The following is a 23,798-nucleotide window of genomic DNA, read 5'->3' as shown; positions in this document are numbered from 1 at the left end:
GCCGCCAGCTTCTGCAGGCTGAGTGGGTGAGGGGAATGGCCGCAGAGCTGGGCCTGGGGACGGGCTCTTCCAGGCCTCAGGCTCTTCTGGAGGCCAGGCCTTGTGGGGTCTCGGGCCGTGCTCCCTGAGCCCGCACATCCTGAGGAATCCTGTTGGTGGATCAGCATTCCCTCTCACGCTGTGGCCAGATGAGGGTGGGAAGACGGGGCTGCCGGGGCCGCAAGGGGACAGGCCTGCGACGGTTACGTGGTCCCCCACCTTCTCGTCTCCCTGGCCCACTTCTCAGAGGAACTACGACCGCGACATCTGTGCCTGCATGGCTCACGCAGCTCCTGGGGCCCTGGGTGTGGCTGTCCTGACATGTCCTCAGGCTCTGCTTTTTCCTTGTTCCACATTTCCACGTTACTGCATTTGGCGTCAGCACTTCTAAATTGTATCCATTGGAGGTCCTTATCACGCTTTTTGGGCAGTCAGTAAATTCTTATTGATTGAATGAATGCTTGCTGGCAGAATTTTGGAGAGGGTGGGAGGGGGAGGTTGGGGCAAGGAAGGCAGACAGGGAAGCATGCTTCCTGCAGGAGCCCTTCTGCCAAGGGAAAGGCCCCAGAGCTGACCCTGCTCCTTCAGCTCTCCCGCCTTGCTCCCCGAGGAGACGAGACGCGGGCTGTCCCAGTAGGGCTCCTGGGCTCAGCTGCCGCTCAGCAGCCAGCCTGTCCTGCACCGAGAACGCAGTAGGATCTGAGTCCCCCAAAGCCCCCGCCTGGCAGGTTGGCTGAAATACAGGTGTCTCCATGACCATCTACCATCCAAATGGAGGTGTTGCCGGAGGCAGGCGGGGTCAGGCGTAGCTCTTGGAGGCCAAGGGCCCTGGCAGAAGGGCAGGGACCCCGATACCTTGAGCCCAGGAGCCCCAGCTCTGCAGGGACAGAAGCCTCTTGGCAAGAACCCTCGACCCCATGCCAAGATGGTGTACACATACTCCCTTCCTTCCTTCCTTCCTTCCTTCCTTCCTTCCCTTCCTTCCCTTCCTTTCCTTCCTTTCCTTCCTCTCTTCTTCCCTTCTTCCCTCCCTCCCTCCCTCCCTCCGACTCTGCCACTCCAAGGACACCCCAGGACATGGTAAGATAAGGGAGACTGAGGAAGTCTTTTCCAACCTGGGCAGCTTCAATGAAGACGGAGAACAAACGCCTGCTTTCTCTTGTGGAGACAGATGTTTCCCACTTCTGGCAAGGACTAACAGTCCTCTGGGAATGCTGCAGACGAGCAGCCAGCCACTGCCGGCTCCTGTGGAAGACCCCACGCACATACCCTCCAGGGCTCCCCAGACAGACGCCGTGAACTGCAGATACTCGACCCCTTTGCAGCCGAGACCGGGCTGGGGCACCATCGTTTCCATAGCGGAGTGTCTCTCCCAAGACTGGAAGCAAAGGCCAGACGTGACTCCACTCACGTCTCCAGAAGACCCAGCGCAGGTGTGGTGGCTGAGGGCGCTTGGTGAGCTCGTGCTGACGGATTGCGGGGGATGTGACCATGGGTGCTGGGGCGTGGGGGCCCTGGGGCCGGGACAGCGGTGCCCGTCTAGCTCCTCTGCTTCAGTCTCTGGGGACGCGCCCTTCAGTGCACTGTGCCCAGGCTCCAGTTGGCCAGCACCTGCAGGCTCTCATCCCACAGCCTAGCGGACAGGCAGGTGCCTTCCTCAGCCGGGTCCCCAGGGGGAGGGGAGACGCACAGAGAAGTGGGGGGCTCTGCAGGGCCTCACCCCCAGGGCCTCTCGCTACCCTCTCCTCCCTCCTCTCCCGAGGCTCCGTCTACTCACCTTTGGGGTTGAGGTCACAGCACCTGCCTCCAACGAGGGCAGCAGGCTCCTTCTCTTCCCGGGCGTCCCTTGCCCACATCTGGGTGCAGCCCCGGGGGTTCTGGGGCCTGAGGACCACCGACTCCTTCACGTGGGCTGGAGCTCTCTGTGCAGGACACCTCTCCAACAGGTAATGGGCTTCAGCCTGCTGGGTTTCGCCGGCTCCCTGCGCCAGGCTCAGGCCACAGCTCCCACACTCCCGCAGCCCAGCTGTTTCATGCAGCAGCTTTGGAGGGGAGAGCCGCACCCTGTCCATCCCGAGTCATTTACTAGGCAGCACCGTCATCCAGGCCGAGGTTTCAGGTGACGGGTGTGCCGCTCACAGCTGCGATGCCCGAGCTTTCGTTGGCGGGCATCCCTCAAAGCGTTAAACCGTCGACGCTGGGAAATGGCCCTCCTCCAGGCCTGAGACTCCTGAATCCGTGGACTCTGTCTCCTTTCGTTCTGGCCAGTCTTCCCAGGGCTTCTCCTTCTCGCGTCATACTTGCCAAGGGCAGTCCGAGTGGCCAGCCTGAGACCCTGTCCTCCTCTGACCTCTGACCCAGGGCTACAAGCCTGCAAGCAAGCTGTCCGTCGCAGGTAACAAACAGCCACCTGACCAACCACACGATGCCCCTGGTGGTGGGCAGCCTTCCACCCTCTGACAACAGCTCCAGCTTCCAGGCCTGACGTGACACGGCCGACTTCCGTCTCTTGTGCTGAAAGCAGTCCCCAGTCTCAGGTGCACTGTCCTGTCTCCTTCAGGATGGCCCAGGTGGTAACCCTCAGTTCTGAGCGAGCCCTGGGCCACCTGAGGCCTCATCAAATCACAGAACACAGGCCTCTGCCCCCTCCCCCCGTCCGGGCTCGACCCAGGGATTCGCGCTTCCATCTAGACCGCGCTGTGGCTGCAGGGCCACGGACCACACTTGGAGAAGCACTGGCCTAGGTTTTGCTGTAGTAACACCTTCCGACATTGGTGGCTTTAAGCAACGAAACGTTTCTTGATCGCGGGACAAGTTTATCGCAGGTTGGCCAGGGACTCCCCTGGGAAACTGCTGGGGATGCAGCCATGGGGACATGCACGAGGGAACTGCTGCTTCAGCCTGGAAGGGCCATGCGTCACTCCTGCTCAGGGTCATTGACTGGGAGGGGCCACAAGCCCCACCCAAGGGACCCCGAAATATTACCCTGCTATGTGTTGGGACAGCAGGGTGTGACGGCCTTGGGACCATGCCACCCCAAGGCACCTACTGCCCAGGGTGAGGGTGAGGCCTGTGCAGTCAGGTCTGGACACCCAAGGACTGTGGAAACTGCCCAGGAAGCCTCGAGCTGGCGCCTGACCACACCCTAACAGCAGCTGGGGTACAGCTTTGTCCATGGGCAATGGCCTGGGCTCTGTCTCCTCCTCTTTCTGTGACCATTGCCCGGATGCGAGTTTCTACTGTCCTGCGACTGGGTTCACACACGGCTGTGACACAGGGAAAGCTCTGGTCACACTTAAGAAGACAGCCAATCATGTGTGTTTACAGTGGAAACAGTAAACTTGGTTTATTGAAAAACTATTACAATTGTTCTTCTGTTACACAGGTTTAAAATATTTTAAAACACCCTTTCCTGGGCATTACAGTTAAAACTTATGAACATGTCTATTGAATTTTTAGGAAATGTACAATGCGTCATTTGACATTATATTTTAATAAAGGGTCAAATGTCCTAGAATCTTCAGCAGAGGTTTTCTGTTTACCGTTTTCTTTTTCTTTGCGTCCTCACGTGTCCAATTATATAGATTAGGAGGAAAAAATAAAATTACGCCAAAAGAATTTCTGCAAATATAAGAAGTAATTTTATTGCAATATACCGCAGCTAAGTGGTCTGGGGGGGAACGGGACACGTTTTGACTTCAGTACAAATTACAACAGCTTTGAAGGGACCAACGGAGGAAGATGACAGAATAAAGGGAGGGTTCGGGAGGGATGAGAAATTCCACCAGAATCACGTGACCTAGAGAAACCCACAGGGCGCACGCGGCGATCCTGGGGTATGGCTTTTCTTTAGAAGAGATGAACCTGACAGTCATTGGTGCATGCTTCGTCCTGGGTTCGAAAGATGCTTGAAGCCAGACTTTTCTTTGGCAAGAGCAGGACTCGATTTCCACGGGCATTCAGGAAGTTCTCGTGGGTGGTGTTGAGTTTCTCCCGGACGGCTCTGCTGTGGTCTCCTAAGCGGGAACCACATTCTGGCCGGCAGGGCGGGGTCGGGGGAGGACAGCAGCTCCTGAGGGGCTGTGCAGGGCCCTGGGGCCCAACTTGCTTCTCCCATCGTGGGAAGAAAGGGCATTGCGCGAGGGCAGCTTTTCACAGTAAAGGGATGCCTTTGCTCGCCGGCCCTCGGGTCCTCGCCCACAGGAGGCGGCCCGCGTCCTAGGGGAGGGGGCCACACCTGGGCCGAGCCTTGCCTGCCCAGGATGAGGCAGATGGCATTTCAAATCATGCACGTGGGAAAGGGGCCCTGCTGGCGGCCCGAGAGACACAGAGTTCCTTGCATGTGTCTCTGTCTGCTGAGGCCGCGTGGGGGGCAGCCCCGCGGAGAGAAGATGGGACAACTGAAGAGCTTGATGCAGTTCTTGGAACAAATAGAAATTAGCACCACAAACATTCGGCAACCGAATACAGTCTGCTATGGTTACACCGTAGACAACGTGGCAGCGTCTTGGATTGTGTATGTGTGTTTTCAAATCACAGAAGCTACGAATACTGGTCACAGACCTGGGAGCAGCTGCACCACGGTCTGGGGGCACAAGAATGAGGGAACCCAGTGGGGAGGAAGGTGATGTGCATTTATCTTACCGTCCTTGGCAAAAACCTGGATTGTGGAGGAAGGTGGGAGTGAGGCATGGCCAGGAACCCCCAGGGTCGCCCTCAAGGTCTCAGAACAGATAGCACCACAAAAGAGAAGTGTAAAAATAAGCACCAATTTTCATTTTGTTATCATCTACAGAAAACGTGGTTTCCTGCCCTGGCCATCCTCCCACCAGGCCTGCAGGAAGAAAAGTGGAAAAAGGGAGCCATTAAAGTTAATTGAAGCCTGCCTTTTAATCTGAGTGCATGTAGAAAAGGTAAAGTGTAAAATTCTTTTCTGCTTCCCCATTAAAAAAAAGAATCCAGAGCTAATAAAAAGTTGTCAGGAAAGGGTACTGGCACCTGGTGTTTACATGGTGGCATGAATCCTCGCTGCTCTGGGCGAATTTCCAAGTTAGGGCACGTTCTTGTCCAGGGTTGGGGGGCCTCCCGTGTCTCAGCAGAATCAGATTTCATCCAGAGGGGACACCTGCTCCTTGTCCCAATGGGACTGAGCTGAGTTTCCATGCGTGATTGAAAGTCAGGGACACTGAACATTCATGACAACACAATACAAATATTTACTTAAAACTCACAAAAACAAAAGCACCTTTGATCCGTCGGGAAGGCCCGTGACGAACGACATTTGGCCCGTGAGCGGATGGTGTTGTTGGGACCGGAGGCTCTGGCGGGTGGGGGTGACCTTTACGCGGCCTGCCTCGGAACATTTTGTGAAGGTCAGGGGGAATACACATCTTCAAGTGGAATTTTTTAAAAAGAGTGATCTCCAAATACCATGGCCCCACCCCCCAGCCCTGCGGACCCTCCACGAACGCCATCGGTCAGCTCAGTGGCAAGAAGCGTGGCCCTGTTCCCATCCCTGTGGAGCGTGGTGTCCACAGAACGTTCGGGCCCAGCGGCCGTAGGACATCTAGGTCACGTGATTCGGCTCCGGGGTGGGGACATGGCTCTTTCCCTTTGCTCTCTGGTTTGGGGTGCGGCCCGGTGGGGTGCTGAGGTGCAGACGAGGTCGGGGGAGGGACGAGGGGCCTTCACTGTCCAGGACACCCACAGGCGGCGCGCTGAGGTCACGAGGTTGGTCGTGGGGGCCGGGCTCCTAGCCCAGGAAGCAAGCCGGCCCCACTTCAAATCCGAATTTCTGTGCCGCTTCCCCGAAGTCGTGGAACATGATGTCCACGATTGGCACCTGCTCCACCCTGGGCGTGTCGATCTCCAGCACCGTCTTCTGATAGCCTTTCCTCGTCTGGGAGCGGGCGGGGGAGAGGGCGGCGTCAGAATGGGGGGGCCTCCCAGACACCCTCACCCACCAGACCCCGCCCTGCGTGACGCCACAGCACTGAGGCGGGCAGGTGGGAGGAAGAATCTTGCCAGCCCAGAGCTGGCCTCACCCCACCGTGTCCCAGTTAGTCCCCCCCACAGCCTGGGAGGGGTCCTGTGACAGAGTCCGCAGCACATCCGGACCCACCTCCGCCCTGCCAGGTGGGACATCCCCTGTCACACCACTGGCTTTGCCCAAGGCAGTCCTGCCAGGACTGTGGGCCCCGATGGAACACCCAACCACCGGCTCCTTGTTCAAAAACTAAGGATCCCAAGACGGTGACGACTGACCGCCAGCCCCGCCCTTGGCCTCAGCAGGCTGGATCGCACTCAGAAGTAAGAGGTTCCACGATCAGTGGAGCAGGAAGAGGAGAGAACCTTGCCCACTCTCTGGTCCAGAGGAGGACTGGGTAAACCGAGGCACAGAGGGCGAGGACACACAGGGAAGCAGAGACTACTAGGTGAGTCAGCACCTCTCACTCAGACCATCCGTTTATCGTCCATGAAACTCATTTCACCCTCAGCTCAACTGGGGGTGGGGACGCAAGCACCAGCTGCCCAAATAGGAATGAGTGTCAGAGAGGTGACAGAACTGCCCAGGGAGAGGCACTCCCCTCGCTCCCTGCTGGGCCACGTGTCCCAGAAAACAGGAAAAGAAGGTGCAAGACTGCTCTGGTCCGGAAAGCCACCCAAAGTCACCTCTGAGAATTCAGGACATTTAAAAATGAGGCTAAGCTGGCCTTGCCCTCCTGTCACTTCCCCTAAGACGAGGGTCCACGACCATCGCAGACGCCCACCTGCCGACCTGTCTGGACAAGCGGCTTTCCATACCTGGGACCAAGAACAGCATTACCCATTCAGCTGGAACTGGCCCCAGGGAGGGTCTCCCTCCACACCCAGTCCCTGGTGATGGGGTTACTGATGGCAGATGGCGGGGCCTCCTGGGGAGCAGAGCATCCCTCCCAGGGAGGCCGTAACGACCACGTGGACGAAGCCCCTGGATCCTGCCTGCCACGTGGGAAGACGCTGCAAGGGGGGCTGCTATCAGGTGACTTCCGCTCTCTGGGTGGCTGTGTCCACGAGCGCCCGGTTCCGTCCTGTTCCCCAGCCCTCTCTGTCACCGCGTGTGGGCAGCCGCGTCTGTGCGCCATCCTGACGCAGACCTCCCAGCCCAGGCCAGCCTTCCTGACGGCAGCCAGCACCCTCACGGCACCTGCCAGGGACTGAATGCTGGGTCCCCCCATCCAGATGTTGACACCTCAACCCAGCTGTTAGGAGCTGGGACCTTCAGGAGGCGACCAGTCACGCGGGTGGAGCCCTGTGAATGGGGTCAGTGCCTGGGAAGAGGCTGGCCTCTCTGGGCCTCTGCCTGCTTACCTGTCCGCACGCTGCACATGGGCAAGCACATGAGACGGACAGCTGACCAGCTGGGCAGCGCCCACCTGGCTTCCTCGCCCAGGGGACAGCAGCACTTGCTGGGCTGGCAGGGTGATTTCTCCTGTATTTATGGGGCCCCATGGGTGCAATTATCAGAGCGCTTAGAGAGGGCGTACGTAAGCAGGCCACCATGCCCAGGCTGCTGTTACCCCGCATTCCTGAGCGTAAATAACCATTACGGGCAGGAATGGTCCCCGAGGGGCAGACAGCCGCACAAACACCGGGATTTATGTGGCGTGGATCCCCGGGCCTCTCGCCCAGTGATTTGTGCCTCTCCACAGGGCCGGGGCCGGCTCCGTGGCCCGTCAATCAGGCTACACAGCTACACGACGCCCGCCTGCGTGTGGGTCCCGATTTCTTTGGCCCTTATTGCACTCTGAATCTAGCAGGCACACGTCAGGGCGTCAGGGCCTCCTGTGTATTTACGCGGGGACTGACCTTTTCGGAGGGTTGGTGTAAGCAGGGCACTGGCCGCTCCTGGCCACCTTCACTGTATGCGTTCTACAGGAGTGCCCCCCCACCCGCCCCCAAATTCCCTCTCCAGCCTGCCTGCAGTGACGACTTTCTCCATCAGCAAGACTACTCTGCCTGGAGTGTCCTCCACCTTTGCAAAGACAGACTCTGCTCCCTTTACCAGAGGGCATGTACAGGGCCACCCAGAGGGTTTCCCTTTCTGCCGTGGAAGCCAGGAAGTTCCAAGCCCAAGTCCAGGCTCGCTCCCTAGGCCCTGCCTCGCTTCTGGCGGGCTCTTCAGTCTCTTCACATCTCTACCTTCACTGCCTCCTGCCAGTGGGCCATGTGACTAAAAATAGTCACAGAAACAGGGATTCTTCTGGGGCGTATGGCGAGCGAAATGCAATTCTCAGCTCCTTTCGGGCGTGAGTCGAAGTGCTCCTGGAACGAGCCCGCGGAGCAGCTGCTGTTATTTTCCTCGCTCGTAGGAGGCAGCAACAGAGGGGAATTGTACTTCTGCCTCAGGACCTTCTGGAAGCAGCCTGGGCTGCATGTCAGGAATATGAACACTGTGTCCTTCTGACCTCAAACCAGGACAAACCCTTCACACTCCCGAGTCAGGACCCCAGGGGCACGGAAGCAGGAGCAGAGGCGGACACTCCGTGCAGCCTGCTCACTGGTGCCCGGCCCCACTCGCCCTTTATCCCCAGAAGTAGCCCCTGGGAGGTTATCACTAGACCATTTGTGGGGAAAAGGAACAGAGCTTCCCAGGGGCAGCCAGGTGAGGGGAGAAAGGATTTGGACCTGGGTCCTCCCGAGTCCCGTTCTCGGCTCTACCCCGCAGCCCAGCCTGTGTGTCAGCACTGCCCTCTCACGTCCACCCGCCCGACCCTGCCCTCAGAGCCACCAGGACACTCTGGCCTGGCCCACACAGCACCGGATGGCCTCAGCAGACATGAGGGAAATGCCCAAACCCCACACAGCTTGACAGGAGGGAACGCCTATACCTACACCAGGCTCACACCTGCGGTGGGGACCAACCCAGAGGTGGGAGCCCTGGCTGCTCACACACACGGAGGCGGCTGGGTGCTCGGGACAGCCCTGGCCCCTGGCCTGGCACACACAGACCAGCTCTGGCAGATGCCCGCTGCTGTGTTCAGAGTGGGCTGGGAGTGGACTGGTAGAATGTCTGGAAATAGGAGGAACCAGATGGGGTTACAGCTGGTTGACTACACTCGGAAATCCATGGGAGGGGACCCGTCTGGAGTTGGGCCCAGGACATCCGGAAGGCCTTTCTGACCAACGTGATGCCTACAGAGAAGGGCCTCCACAGGCTGGCCCTGGAACCTGAGCGGGGGTGGACCCACACTCGCCTGGCCCCCGTGGGAGCTGGCTTGGGTGGGGCGTCAGGCAGAGGCTCTGGAGAGAAGGCGGTGAAGACAACAGGGATTTCAACAAGACGGGTTCCCTGTGCATGGCCTGGCCCTAATCTCCCAGAACACGAGACACAGCTCAGCCCTGGGGGCTGTCCAAGGCACACGGCAAGCCCCAGAGGTACAGTCCTGAGGGGCTGACCCTCGGCTGGGGGCCCCTGTGGGGGTGCAGAGGAGGGCAAGACACTGGGGGCCGAGGGGCTGCAGAACAAATGCGATCCCAGCCCTGACTGGCTGTGTGGCCTGAGCAAGCCTCTCGTCGCTCAGGCCTGGCACCCCTTGCCGGGAGCAGAACTGCCCTTCCCAGCGGATGGCACGGGGGCCAAGGAGGTGCCCTAACACAAGCCGGGCAGTCACAGGGCTGCTGTTAGCACCCTTGGCGCCCACAGACCATTTCCTGGCACAGCCACGTTCTCAGGAGCAAATCCAAAGCCAGTCTCCAGCTCTGGCCATTCCTGGAACAGACCCATCTGAGGAGAGGGAGTCTGAATTCTGAAGTGGACCCACAACAGGTCTATTCTCCATTCCAGTCACACCAGGGACAGGGTGTTGGACCCAGGCTCCCTGGCCCTTCCTGTCCAGTGTCAGCTTTCCCTCCTCACTCACGTGTGGCAGCCAGCCGGGGGGCCGCGCCTCGTCTGGGCCCCCATGGCACCTGGCACGCAGCTCAGGGCATGGCACACGGTGTTGCCCAGTAAATGTGTGTCGAATGAATGAACGAACTGCTCACTCGAGGTGGGAAGGGATCCCCCCCCCGAGGGCGGGGCCCGCGGCGACACTCACAGCGCAGCCATCCACCAGGGCGCGGATGTAGGGGCTGTTGTCATAGGACATCTCCTCGTCATTGGAGCCCAGGAAGCGCATGGCCTTGTCATAGCTGCCCGTGGCGGCGTCCTGCCAAGCGACCGACTGGTAGCAGTTGTACGTGATATTCTGGTGAGCAGAAGCGCTCAGCAGACGCAGGAAGGTCATCTGGACCACGCCCACGGGGTTGCCCTCGGCGTCCACGTAGGAGAGCTATGAGGGGACAGAAAGGGGGCACTCAGCACTGAGGGGCACTCCACAGCGACAAAGCCCCCCATGGTCGGGGCTGCACAGGTTTCATCCACCGCTGTCTACCCCGGAGCGTCAGCCATGCTGGGGCACAGCCTTATGGGAGTCCCTGGGACACAGTGAGCCACACCTCACTTCTTTCAGAACCTAAGTAGCTCACTCACTCCTCTATGCCTGGCTGAACACTACTCATCCTCCAGGGCTCAGCTCACGTGCCTCCTCCTCCAGGAAGGCTGCCTGGGTTACGTGCCCCCGCCCCCTCACCTTGGCCCGGCGCAGTGTCCACCTCTCTAGCAGGCCGTAAGGCCCTCCACACCAACACTGGACCCGTGTCCTAAGTGCCTGGTGCCTGGTCTGTAGCCCTCTCTGGACTGTGAGTACCCCGAGGGCAAGTACGTCCGTGCCATGGTGCCCTGAGGCTGGCAAAGTGCTCATTTGATTATGTTAATAAAAATCATCTGCCAAGCGCCAGTGATGTACAAAGCGCTGGCCGGGGGGTCATGAGAATGTGAGGGAGAGAGGGCAGGGCCAGCAGGGCAGGAAGGCTGACCCAAGGGAGGGTCACAGGCCATATGGCCAAGAGCCAGAAGGCTGAGGGGATGGGGTGCCTTCTTGGAGGCAGAGGGGAGCCATGGGGCGGCATTCAGCCATTCCTGCCCCTTGCTGGGCATGGGATCCAGGGGAGAGCAGAGGGGTCTGGGGTGGTCATCTGTGCCCACGCTGAGTGGGGGCAGCCCGGGGCACTCTGGTGAAATGACCACCCTTCTGCCAGCAAACCCAGGGCAAGGCACCAGGGAAAGAGGATGTGCTGGTTCTTAAGTGACTTGTCCGGCGTCACTAGCTGGACACCCCAAAACTGGGCTCTTCAGCTCAGCAGGCCACGAGGCTGGTGAAGGGCATCCCAAGAGACAAATCCCATCGCGCTGGCAAACCCCAGCTCTCTGAACCCTTAGCACTGCCAGGGAATGTGACTGTTTCTTAATCCCCTGGGACAGGCAGGTTTCTCCTCTCCACCCCAGCACCACCCGAAAGCCCTCTCTGCAGTGAAGGCCAGGCTCTCCTCACACAGACGCCCGCCGAGAGAGGGGGCCATTGTTTGTGCGTCACACGATGGAGCAGACTCACGTCAGGTCTGAGGCCAGCGGGCCCACCCCTCGTAGCAGCCACTTCACGGCTGTTCTGCCCCCAGCCCACCCCAAGAGAGCCATGCTGAACCGAGGGACACAGCCCACTTATGCTGTGCATACAACCAGCGAGAGCTGCAGGTGGGGCCAGGCCCACATCCCGCTCCTTCGCACAGCACAGAGCCACTGGCCACCGAACCCTCACAGGTGGACACGAGGGAGAGGGCTGAATACCAACCGCAGTCCAGGCCATCAGGCACTCCTTCTGGGAGGAAACGTGACTGACTCGAGAAAGGACGCATGCACAGGGAGAAGCAGTGGGCAGTGCTGGACACAGAAGGACCGCAAGCTCCCAGTGCCGTGCTGGGACCCCAGATCCCACCGGGAGACCCTGCCCTCCCAGGGAAGGGTCTCTGCCCTATCGTCCTCACATGGCACGTCTGGGGATAAAGCTCAGCCCCGATAGAGTGCCTGTGTCTTCAAGGAGGGCTCTGCACTGTTCTGTGTACTCGTGATACCCTCACAGAGCTACAAATGATGGGTCGGGGTGCAAGAGAGAGGCTGGTGCTTCCCCTGGACCGTCGTATGCTCCTCCACCCTTGGTCAGCTGTAAAATAGGACCGAGGTAGAGGTGGGCTCTTTGGGCCGATGGCTGAAAACGGGCATTCCTCCATCGTTTCCTGGGAATAAGTGGGTGTGGGCCGTGAGGGTCCTGTCTGGGGATGGCAGGCCCAAGAGGCTGCAGAAAGGCCCCCACTGCGTCCCCTGGGCCCGAGGGGCTGCACGCCCTCCCCAGTTCCTTCTCTGCCCGACCTGTGCCCACCATGCCACCCTCAAGCACCCACGGGCACCGGGTCCTCCCCCTCTGAGCGGGCGTCCACTTCAGGTCCTTCTGTGTGCCAGTCGCCCTTTTCTGAGGAAAGCACGAGAGAGGTGGAGGAGGAGAAACAGCAGCAGAGACAGGAGGCGAGAGGGCCTGAGTTCACGCAGAAAATGAAAGGAGGTCTCCACACACGGCCAGGTGAGCGCAAACCTTCAGTGTCTGCAAAGACCTGGAGCAACTTGGAATCAGTGAGAACAGGGCATGAGATATTAACAATTAGCCGCGAAGTGCCTTGAGGTTTAGGAACGAGGGTTCTTCAGAGGTGCGACAGGGCAAAGCCGTCTGGAAGCCACCGCTCTGTGAGACGACGGGGGCAACGTGGCCTCTGTGCCCCCCCCCCAAGGCTGGGGTGCAGGGACTGATGGCAGATGGTCAGATCGGAAGTCATGGAGCCCAAGAGCTGGCTTCTGAGTGAGAAAGGACCTCCTTCAGGGGTCACTGAGGGGAGGGACGACTAGCTCCGAGGAAGTGACCTACAAGCAAAGTAGGGCTCTAACGGCAGCAGGTCACATTTTGGAAGCTTGGTCCTTGTGTGCTCGGGAGGGCACAGAGCTCTGCACTCTGTTCTGGAAAAGGGCCCCCATCAGACTCCTGAGGGAACAGCGCTTCTCTGTGCGTGAACAGCCACGTCTCACGCCAACAGTCCCTCCACAGGCTGCAAAGGCACCACGTTCAGTTCTGACAAGGGATGCCAATTCTTTTCATTTCGAGAAGGATTATTTAAGACTGGCTCCCAGAAGTTCAAACAGGGACTGCCACAGCCGTGTGGGATGCCCAGCTCGAGGGTCAGAACGTCCCGCAGGCCCTCGCGGTGGCCGGGGAGGGGCCATGACGATGAGTCCTGAAGAGAACTCTGAATGCATTAGTGGTCCAGGACCTGTCACAGGGCAGAGCAGAAGAAAGCCCTCCCACTCCTGCTGGCTTTGGTCTCGGTCCCCGGCAGCCCCCAGCTGTGGCTCTGGGCGCCCAAAATGCCAACCTCATGTCCCAGACTGAATGGAAAACCATCCGCCTGCTCCCAGGCTGAAAGGCACTGTCGTGGGCGTGGCGGGAGTGGGCACCGATGCTGCGTCTGGCTGTCACGTGCCGTGGAGCGGTTTGGCCAGAGGGGCGCGAGCAGGCGCGGCGCATGGCGGCCGTGAGTCCCATGCAGAGCCGCGAGCCAGGCTGTGCGGCAAGCAGGCAGCGCCCAGTGGCACTTACCAGGGACCCTCGCTTGTACTGACTATACCAGGTAGAAGGCTGTTCTTTGGGCCATCGGGCCATTTTACTCTGCAAGATAGGAAATGGGCGGGTTTGAAAGACAGCTGAGGGGGGCCGGAGCCGCCTTACCAGTTTACCGCGCTTGAATTCACTGAACCAGGAACCCGGGTTTTCTTTGGGCCAGGAAGTGATTCTGGCCTAAACATCGAGCAGGGGCGGTGCAGAGGGAGAGAAACAGAGAACGACAGGGTTACTTCTCCTGCCTCCACGAGACGCCCCACGTCCTGCAAACACGCCTTCTCCCCGCTGGGCGGACCCGGCCTGCCCTTGTTCCAGGTGGCCTGGATGACTGGCCAGCAAAGGATCCCTTTAGGTGCCTCAACTGCCCCAGAGCTGAGGCACCAGTGAGGACAACGGGGTCCCTGGCTTTACAAGCAGGGTCGCAGTCTGCATTTTATCCGTTGTTGTATAAGGATTCTGCCCGGCCCTTAGTAACAGCTGAAAAATGCTTGTGGAGTGAGTGATGAATGAATGGACCGTCACAGGCCATGACGACAGCAATAATGACAATAAGAGCCAATATTTACCAATGGGCTCAGGGAAGGACACATGTGGACATCTTGTCATCTGAGCCCCAGATCTGAGGGGTGTGGCTCTGTCTACGTGGCCTCTACCTGGGGACAGTGTGGGCAGGAGACCCTGCCAGGGTCCACCGGGCATCTGTGACACAGTTGGACCAGCTGAGCGGGGTGGTGTGTGTGTGTGTGTGTGTGTGTGTGTGTGTGTGTGTGAGTGGTGTGTGTGTGAGGTGGGTGTGTGTGTGAGGTGTGTGTGGTGTGTGTGTGGTGTGTATGTGTGTGTGTTTGTGTGTGAGTGGTGTGTGTGTGAAGTGTGTGTGTGTGTGTGTGTGTGGTGTGTGTGTGTGAGGTGTGTGTGGTGTGTGTGTATATGTGTGTGGTGTGTGTGTATGTGTGTGGTGTGTGTGCATGTGTATGTGTGGTGTGTGAGGTGTGTGTGTGTGTGTGTGAGGTGTGTGTGTGTGAGGTGTGTGTGTATGTGTGTGTGGTGTGTGTGTATGTGTGTGTGTATATGTGTGTGGTGTGTGTGTATATGTGTGTGGTGTGTGTGTATGTGTGTGGTGTGTGCATGTGTATGTGTGGTGTGTGAGGTGTGTGTATGTGTGTGTTTGTGTGTGAGTGGTGTGTGTGTGAGGTGTGTGTGTGTGTGTGTGTGTGAGTGGTGTGTGTGTGAGGTGGGTGTGTGTGTGAGGTGTGTGTGTGTGGTGTGTGTGTGGTGTGTGTTTGTGTGTGAGTGGTGTGTGTGTGAGGTGTGTGTGTGTGTGTGTGAGTGGTGTGTGTGTGAGGTGGGTGTGTGTGTGTGTGTGGTGTGTGTGTGGTGTGTGTGTTTGTGTGTGAGTGGTGTGTGTGTGAGGTGGGTGTGTGTGTGAGGTGTGTGTGTGTGTGGTGTGTATGTGTGTGTGTGTGTGTGTGAGTGGTGTGTGTGTGAGGTGTGTGTGTATGTGTGTGTGGTGTGTGTGTATATGTGTGTGGTGTGTGTGTATGTGTGTGGTGTGTGTGCATGTGTATGTGTGGTGTGTGAGGTGTGTGTATGTGTGGTGTGTGTGTGGTGTGTATGTGTGTGTGTTTGTGTGTGAGTGGTGTGTGTGTGAGGTGTGTGTGTGTGTGGTGTGTGTGTGGTGTGTATGTGTGTGTGTGTGTGTGTGGTGTGTGTGCATGTGTATGTGTGGTGTGTGTGTATGTGAGGTGTGTGTGTGTGTGAGTGGTGTGTGTGTGAGGTGTGTGTGTGTATGTGTGTGGTGTGTGTGTATATGTGTGTGGTGTGTGTGTATGTGTGTGGTGTGTGTGCATGTGTATGTGTGGTGTGTGAGGTGTGTGTATGTGTGGTGTGTGTGTGGTGTGTATGTGTGTGTGTTTGTGTGTGAGTGGTGTGTGTGTGAGGTGTGTGTGTGTGTGGTGTGTGTGTGGTGTGTATGTGTGTGTGTGTGTGTGTGTGGTGTGTGTGCATGTGTATGTGTGGTGTGTGTGTATGTGAGGTGTGTGTGTGTGTGAGTGGTGTGTGTGTGAGGTGGGTGTGTGTGTGAGGTGTGTGTGTGTGGTGTGTGTGTGTATGTGTGTGGTGTGTGTGCATGTGTATGTGTGGTGTGTGAGGTGTGTGTGTGTGAGGTGTGTGTGTGTGAGGTGTGTGTGTGTGAGGTGTGTGTGAGGTGTGTGTGTGTGAGGTGTGTGTGTGTGGTGTGTGTGCATGTGTATGTGTGGTGTGTGTGTATGTGAGGTGTGTGTGTGTGTGAGTGGTGTGTGTGTGAGGTGTGTGTGTGTGGTGTGTATGTGTGTGTGAGTGGTGTGTGTGTGAGGTGTGTGTGTATGTGTGTGTGGTGTGTGTGTATATGTGTGTGGTGTGTGTGTATGTGTGTGGTGTGTGTGCATGTGTATGTGTGGTGTGTGAGGTGTGTGTATGTGTGGTGTGTGTGTGGTGTGTATGTGTGTGTGTTTGTGTGTGAGTGGTGTGTGTGTGAGGTGTGTGTGTGTGTGGTGTGTGTGTGGTGTGTATGTGTGTGTGTGTGTGTGTGGTGTGTGTGCATGTGTATGTGTGGTGTGTGTGTATGTGAGGTGTGTGTGTGTGTGAGTGGTGTGTGTGTGAGGTGTGTGTGTGTATGTGTGTGGTGTGTGTGTATATGTGTGTGGTGTGTGTGTATGTGTGTGGTGTGTGTGCATGTGTATGTGTGGTGTGTGAGGTGTGTGTATGTGTGGTGTGTGTGTGGTGTGTATGTGTGTGTGTTTGTGTGTGAGTGGTGTGTGTGTGAGGTGTGTGTGTGTATGTGTGTGGTGTGTGTGTATATGTGTGTGGTGTGTGTGTATGTGTGTGGTGTGTGTGCATGTGTATGTGTGGTGTGTGAGGTGTGTGTGTGTGTGGTGTGTGTGTGGTGTGTATGTGTGTGTGTGTGTGTGTGTGGTGTGTGTGCATGTGTATGTGTGGTGTGTGTGTATGTGAGGTGTGTGTGTGTGAGTGGTGTGTGTGTGAGGTGTGTGTGTGTGTGGTGTGTGTGTGGTGTGTATGTGTGTGTGTGTGTGTGTGTGGTGTGTGTGCATGTGTATGTGTGGTGTGTGTGTATGTGAGGTGTGTGTGTGTGTGTGTGTGTGTGGTGTGTGTGCATGTGTATGTGTGGTGTGTGTGTATGTGAGGTGTGTGTGTGTGTGTTTGTGTGTGAGTGGTGTGTGTGTGAGGTGTGTGTGTGTGTGGTGTGTGTGTGGTGTGTATGTGTGTGTGTGTGTGTGTGTGGTGTGTGTGCATGTGTATGTGTGGTGTGTGTGTATGTGAGGTGTGTGTGTGTGTGAGTGGTGTGTGTGTGAGGTGGGTGTGTGTGTGAGGTGTGTGTGTGTGAGGTGTGTGTGTGTGAGGTGTGTGTGTGTGAGGTGTGTGTGAGGTGTGTGTGTGTGAGGTGTGTGTGTGTGGTGTGTGTGCATGTGTATGTGTGGTGTGTGTGTATGTGAGGTGTGTGTGTGTGTGAGTGGTGTGTGTGTGAGGTGTGTGTGTGTATGTGTGTGGTGTGTGTGCATGTGTATGTGTGGTGTGTGAGGTGTGTGTGTGTGAGGTGTGTGTGTGTGAGGTGTGTGTGTGTGAGGTGTGTGTGAGGTGTGTGTGTGTGAGGTGTGTGTGTGTGGTGTGTGTGCATGTGTATGTGTGGTGTGTGAGGTGTGTGTGTATATGTGTGTGGTGTGTGTGCATGTGTATGTGTGGTGTGTGTGTATGTGAGGTGTGTGTGTGTGTGAGTGGTGTGTGTGTGAGGTGTGTGTGTGTGGTGTGTGTGCATGTGTATGTGTGGTGTGTGAGGTGTGTGTGTATATGTGTGTGGTGTGTGTGCATGTGTATGTGTGGTGTGTGTGTATGTGAGGTGTGTGTGTGTGTGAGTGGTGTGTGTGTGAGGTGTGTGTGTGTATGTGTGTGGTGTGTGTGCATGTGTATGTGTGGTGTGTGAGGTGTGTGTGTGTGAGGTGTGTGTGTGTGAGGTGTGTGTGTGTGAGGTGTGTGTGAGGTGTGTGTGTGTGAGGTGTGTGTGTGTGTGTATGTGTGGTGTGTGAGGTGTGTGTGTATGTATGTGTGGTGTGTGTGTGTATGTGTGTGCGTGTGTGTGTATGTGTGTGTGTGTGTGTGGTGTGTGTGAAGCAGATGCGTCCTCAGGAGGAACAGCATGTGACCCTGATGGGTGGGGCGGGGGCTCCCACTTGCAGTTTGCTCACGGCAGGGGCTGAGGCCACAGTGAATAAATGAGTGAATGAGTGAGTAAATGAATGAGTGAGCTGCTCTAGGAGGAGCCCTGCTGCCAGCTCCAGAGCAGAGGTTCAGAGACTGGGAGAGGCATGGAAGTGCCCGCGGCTCAGCCTGTCCCCAAGTCCCACGGGACCCCTGTGTGGGCCCCAGGTCAGAACCCTTGTCTGCATCCCCCGGCTCTGCTCTGAGCTGGCCTCGTGCAGGAGAACATGGAAAGGGGCCACTGGAGGAGGGGGCGTCTCCTGCCTCCTGCCCGTCAGCCCCCACACTTAGGTTTCTGCGTCTGCCGCTGGTGGTGCCACGCTCAGGTAACAGCCTCCTCCGGGAACAGGACCAGACATGTAGGCATGCGCTCGCCTCACCCCAGCCTTCTGCCTGAAACCCCCACCCCTCCTCCGGGCAACCAGGCAGAGGGTGTCCACTTGCACAAGGCTGAGTGGCCGGGGCCTGAGCCCGAGGGTCCCCGCCTGTGGACGCCTGGCTGGTCAACACACATGCAGAGGATGAGCAGGGGGCAGCGGGGTCACTCAGCACCCCAGCCCGCTGTCCGCCTGGCCGCACCACCCGCGACCAGGGCTCTCAGGGGCGTCCTGCTAGTTCTCCAGCAGTGAGGCTGCGTGCTGAGGACAGACAGTGACAAAAAGGATGAGACACAGTATCTTTTCCATCTGACTTTCCTCTGGGCCTCTGCCAGATGGAAGCACCTGAGTTTTGAATTTTCTCTGACCCTCAGGGGGTCTGCTGCTCGGAGTGCAGGTTACCAAGGGTTTCAAACTCTGGGTTGGGGGAACATGCATATAAAACAGAGGTCCCTAAGCGGTCCTCGTCAGCGTGGAGTCCCTGTTCCTGGGAGCCAGGTCTCCCAGTCCAGGGGGTGCTGGAGCTCTCCAGGGTTACAGCGAGGTTTAGGGACAGGGGACCATGCCTGGGAGGACACAGCTGCTCTCCCTCCAGAGGGAAGTGCCCACGGGCGCTGAGGCCGCCAGGAAGTCGTGACCGTGGGCTGCTGACTCCTGCTGGCCCGAGCCTGAATGGCAAGCACGGCCTCTAGGAACTGGCCATCCCTGTCACAGGACGGCTGCTTCTCTGAGAAGAACGTCCAGAGGTGTGTTCAGGCCAATGCAGAGGACGTTGTGGCCGAAGTCTCCGTCACGTTCCCAGTTAGAGACCTCCTCCCCCTCCTTATGTGCTCTGGGCCAAAGTGGGCCCAGCCTCAGACACACGCTCCATAGAAAGCAGCACACACCGGCCATGCACGCCTGTCTATGCACACACACCGTCCACACCCGTTTATACACACACACACCGTCCACACCCGTTTATACACACACACACCGTCCACACCTGTTTATACACACACGCATGCACACACCATCCACATGCCTGTCTGTAAAACACATACCATAGAGGTGAGACCTTTGAAAGACCTCAGAGGTGACTGTTAAATTGACACCCACAGCGTCTCACTGGATCACAGCCTGGCTAACCCAAGTCTTTACTAACACTGTTCTGACTGCACTCAGGAGAGCAGCAAATGACATGGAAGTACCAACACAAAGAATCCAGGCAAACACCAGCTTCTAAAAGACACATTGGGGTCACTTTTGCCCCCAAAGTCCTCCGGTGGGTTTCAGGTTGGTCTGAGGTTACAGCTACAAAGTCGTTTAGGAGGGACCTACCTAGCACCGGGGCTGGCGGGGGACACCCATGAGCCAGCTTCCCTCACTTCTGAGACCCCGGGCTGCACGGCCCCCACCCCATTGCTAAAAACTCTTCTTAAAGCAACTTAAGGGCTACTTCTGGAAGGAAAACCTTGATTTTGAACCTGACTGATTTCCGTTTTTCATTCCTAAAGCTGCATGTGTGAAAGGGCTGAGCCCTCGGCCTGGCCCCGTTGTGAGAGGGGCTCCATGGGGGGCGGCGGGCACTTACCCCCTCGGACTTCTTGTCGGGGAAGACGCATGTGGCCCCTCCAGCTGTGAAGTTGCAGTAAACTTTGAAAGAGTCCTTGGAGCAGCCCTGGTTCGGATCCACCCAGTATTCACCTGGATGTGGAGGGTGGGGGCTGCGTGAGGACTGAGCCCTGCATCGTTCAAGAAGCAGCCGCACCATTTCAGTTCAGCAGCTAAACCACGCCAGCCCACGTGCTACCAGCACGGGCCTTCCCGGGGGCTGTGCTCTGCTTTTCCTAAAGACAAGTGGGCAGACTCATCCCCACGAACACGGCTGGATGCGGGTGCGTGGGGCACGTGCCCTGGGCAGGGGAGGCCGCCCCACGTGCTGGTGGATGGAAACGCAAGGTGCTCCCATCTCTGGCCTGCACGCTCCTCCATTCTTGCGGGAGAAACGCTCCCCGAGGGAAGCAGCAGACCGATGCCATTTTATCCTCCAGTGGGTTTAACACGGTGAGACCGGGAGTGGTTTGCGGGCTCGATACTGGGGAGGTTGAACAGCGCGTCCCCAACACGGCATTAACGCCAGCACTGATCCTGACGCTGATGCTTACGCTGAGCTCGGTGGCAGCCGCGGCCCACACTCACCGCAGGGGGTGCCAGGGGCCAGGACAAACCACTCACGCTCCATGTCATTTCGCTCTGTCCTCTGTTGTGTGAATACGCCCATTGGAGAGACGAGGACACGAGACTCAGCGCAGAGCAGAGCACCCATGCGACGGAGGCTAAGCCCAGGCTGGAGCGGCTCTGTGGGAGCCCGAAGCCTCGCCCTCCTTCCCGGCCTACCGGCACGTGTCCTAGCATGATGCCCCCGTCAGGGTATGGGGAGACCCCCAGCACCCCCATTGCGCAGATGGGAACGCTGAGGCTGAGGCAGGCGTGTGACTGCCCAGGCCTGGGCCTGCCCGCCGTGCCCACGGCCCCGGCCTCACCCCTCTGCTTGTCCCGCGGGTCCCGGGCACAGCGCCCTACCGTCTGGGAAGTCGGGATGGCACAGCTGCAGGTCCTTGCAGGTGCGGGCGGGGTTCTCCTGCGTGCCCAGCGGCCGCTTCATCTGCTCGATCTCCAGCTTCAGGGAGTTGAGTGAGCCGAAGATCTCCTCCATGCCGTCCGCGTAATCCATGTAGTTCTCACCGTCCCCGTCGTCCAGCATCTGGCTGGCATCAATGTTCCTCCTTGTCCGGGATGCCTGGATCGGCAGGGGCTGGATGACCTCGCCCGGGGGGCCCTGGGTATGGCAGACGGGCGCGGTGGGTGGGACGGACAGACGGGCTGGGCTGCAGGCTGCAGCCATCCAGCTTAGCATGCTTACTTCCCTCTTTCCTGCCTCTGGAACATTCCACACCCACCCCTCTTCTGGGCCTCGCCTGCACCGAGCACCTCCCTCCTCTAACCTGAGTCCCAGGAGCCCCTGAGGCCCAGCCCTGCCACCACCTGGCCGCGCCTGCCTGGCCTGCAGAGCCAGCGCTCAGCCTGGCCTGGTGCTCGGGTGTTCTATCCTCAGCTGGACTCGAAGCACCCAGCTCTCCTCGCACCTCTACCACCCAACCTGCTGCACACAGTGGGGCCGCATTATGACTGAGGTGCCAGAAGCCTTCACCTCCCGGGGCTGTGTCAGGAGGCCCCAGCCAAGGACGAAGACAGGAGTCGAGAGGGTGCATGCCAAAGGGTGGTGTCCCCTGCTGCTCACTGGCCTGGCTTATGGTAGGGCTCTGTCCTGCACCTCTGGGCCTTGTCTTGTGCTGTCTACCTGACACATGCGTACACATACACACACGTGAACAGGTACGCACAAACATACATGAACATACCCACGTGCTCTCTCCCTTCCTCTGTCTCTGTCTCTCTCTCTGGGCAACCTGACTTCCCAGGGTGGGATGTCTAGCCTTGGGTCATTTATTTCCCTCGGCTCCATCCCAGGGACAGGCCCCCACCGTGCCGCATGCCATATGGGTTCCACAGTTTCGGAAAGTAAACGGCACAAACAGAACTTCCCACAGAGCCCTGGGTGTCAGAAGGATCCCCACCCTTACTACCAAGACTTCAAAGACTGCTCACCGGCAGGCCGGGGGGTCCGGGGTGGCCTGCTTCACCCTTTGGGCCAGTTGGACCCTGGGGAAAAAGGAAAGAGAACCCACTCTGATCACTGAGCATGATGTGACTTAAATCCCCCTTGAACTCTAGAAGGATCCTTGACAGCCTGTGTGGGGAAGATGGAGGGACAAGTCTCATGTGCCGGGGGAGGCTGACAGGGCCCCACTCCCCTCCCACTCCCAGATGGAAGAACCAGGTGCCCCTGAGATGGGGAGCCACGGGGCCAGTCTGTTGTGTCAGGCACCCCTCAATCTGCCAACGCAGGCTGGAGATGAGCTCAGGACAGCTCAGCACGAGAGGGGGAGCGTGAAGGACTGCACAGCCATGAGTCGGGGGTAGGGGGTGTCCAGGGTGGTTCTCACCCAAGGGGACACACGTCCCTCCCCCGAGCTGGAATGGGCCCTTTCGAGGGTGCACACCACTTACCGAGGAGCCCTTAGCACCTTTCGGACCAGGAGGACCCTATGGAGAGTCGGGGCGTTAGCAGGCACTTGTGAGCAGGTGGCCCCGTCAGCTCCAGGCACCCGCCGCTCGGGCCTGCCCGGTCTTCACCCCTCCTCACACCCGTGTCCCCCTTTCCAGGAGTCTGTGCTTGCACTTGCTTAAATGGGGAGGTGGGGATGGGGCTAGGGTGTGGCTGAGCTCCCCCACACAGAGACAGGGGTGCTCCTGCCTGCCCCAGGTCAGCCCCCAAACCTCCCCAGCGGGGAAACAGTTCAGGCAGCCAGAGTCAGAGATCACAGAGGGCGTGCTGGCCTCAGGCCCTGGCACAGAGCCCCGCCAGCCCGTACGGGCAGCTCTTAGCCCAGGTGGCCCGGGCCGCCCTGGCCATGTGGACCCAGGCCCTGGGTTGGGGCAGGTAGAGACTCAAGGCTGTGGGGGATCCAGTCGTTAAAGTGCGGGGTCTCCCAGCAATATGGGGCAACCCAGGCTGGTGCCTAGAGGGTGGGCCCCCAAATCCTCATTATCTGGGTCAGGCCAGGCCCGCTCACATGATCGGGAGGGCGGGGAGGGGGCCCTCCCGCTGTCCTAAACTTCCCCAGAGCCCCCGCAGAATGTGTGCGTATCCTGAGCAGCCCTGAGAGAGGCTCCCCCGCCCTGCCTCCACCTGAAATCAGGGCCCAGAGACCCCACTTCCTTGCTTCTGTCACTCGGAACCCCATTGTGGAGCTAATGAGCAAATCCACTACAGGGCCCCAATCCTGGGGGGGTCTCACACTTCTCCAGCCACACAGAGGCCCACAGTCGGCCCACCCGCCTCCCACCTCTCCCAGCAACAACCAGGAAACCATGCACCCCTCCCAGATACACACCGGTAAGCCGGGGGGGCCCGGGGGGCCGATCGGGCCAGAAGGACCAGTGATACCCTGCAAAGGAGCAGAAAACGCAGTGACCATCACGGGACAAGGAGGACTCCATCAGCACAGACACATCTCTCAGTGCTCGTCGGTCTCGCCCCGAACGGACGCCATCCAACATGGCCAGCTGCACCGTGAGGGGTCTACCTATCTCTGCGAGGCCCAGTGGGGTCTGAACGCCCACCAGGAGGCTGACCGCCCCCAGGCCCTGCTTCCCTGGCTGGCTGGAAGGGACTCCCCGGCATCTACAGGGCCACCGGAGGCACCTGCGTGTTAAGACATCTTTTCTAATGTAGTTTGAAGTGCAGGAGCAGGCGCTCTGATGTCCGTCCCTGGCTTGGTCCCCTTTCGCTGTTCTCTGTTCTGGTGTGGGTCTCCCCCCTAACACAGGCTGCGGGCGGCGGGGGATAGCAAGTGTCCCTGGGTCCTGTCTGTTCCATCTGTCCTGTCCAGCCTCTAAATGTGCTGGCGGTCGAGTGTCCATGTGCATTACCACGGCATTCTGCAGC

At 58.5% G+C, this 23,798-nt stretch overlaps 1 protein-coding gene across 2 annotated transcripts in view; it reads right to left on the bottom strand.

Annotated features, from left to right (window-relative positions):
• Positions 1–1,647: 1,647 nt before the first annotated feature.
• COL5A1 (collagen type V alpha 1 chain) overlaps positions 1,648–23,798 on the bottom strand; it is a 153,290-nt gene continuing 131,139 nt past the window's right edge. The window contains exons 59-66 of one of the 2 annotated variants that reach the window (XM_033122324.1): positions 23,245–23,298; positions 22,358–22,393; positions 21,896–21,949; positions 20,810–21,065; positions 19,818–19,930; positions 13,599–13,667; positions 10,119–10,352; positions 1,648–5,938 (exon numbers count right to left, since the gene is read on the bottom strand). In XM_033122324.1, the coding sequence (XP_032978215.1) occupies positions 5,792–5,938; positions 10,119–10,352; positions 13,599–13,667; positions 19,818–19,930; positions 20,810–21,065; positions 21,896–21,949; positions 22,358–22,393; positions 23,245–23,298 (963 nt within the window). In that variant the 3' untranslated portion in view covers positions 1,648–5,791. Of the gene's footprint in view, positions 5,939–10,118; positions 10,353–13,598; positions 13,668–13,727; positions 13,797–19,817; positions 19,931–20,809; positions 21,066–21,895; positions 21,950–22,357; positions 22,394–23,244; positions 23,299–23,798 lie in introns of both variants that reach the window. The other variant, XM_033122323.1, reaches the window with a different exon arrangement.

The sequence above is a fragment of the Rhinolophus ferrumequinum genome, chromosome 12 (assembly GCF_004115265.2).
Source record: "Rhinolophus ferrumequinum isolate MPI-CBG mRhiFer1 chromosome 12, mRhiFer1_v1.p, whole genome shotgun sequence".
Classification (NCBI taxonomy): domain Eukaryota; kingdom Metazoa; phylum Chordata; class Mammalia; order Chiroptera; family Rhinolophidae; genus Rhinolophus; species Rhinolophus ferrumequinum.
This window is presented reverse-complemented; position numbering and strand designations above follow the sequence as displayed.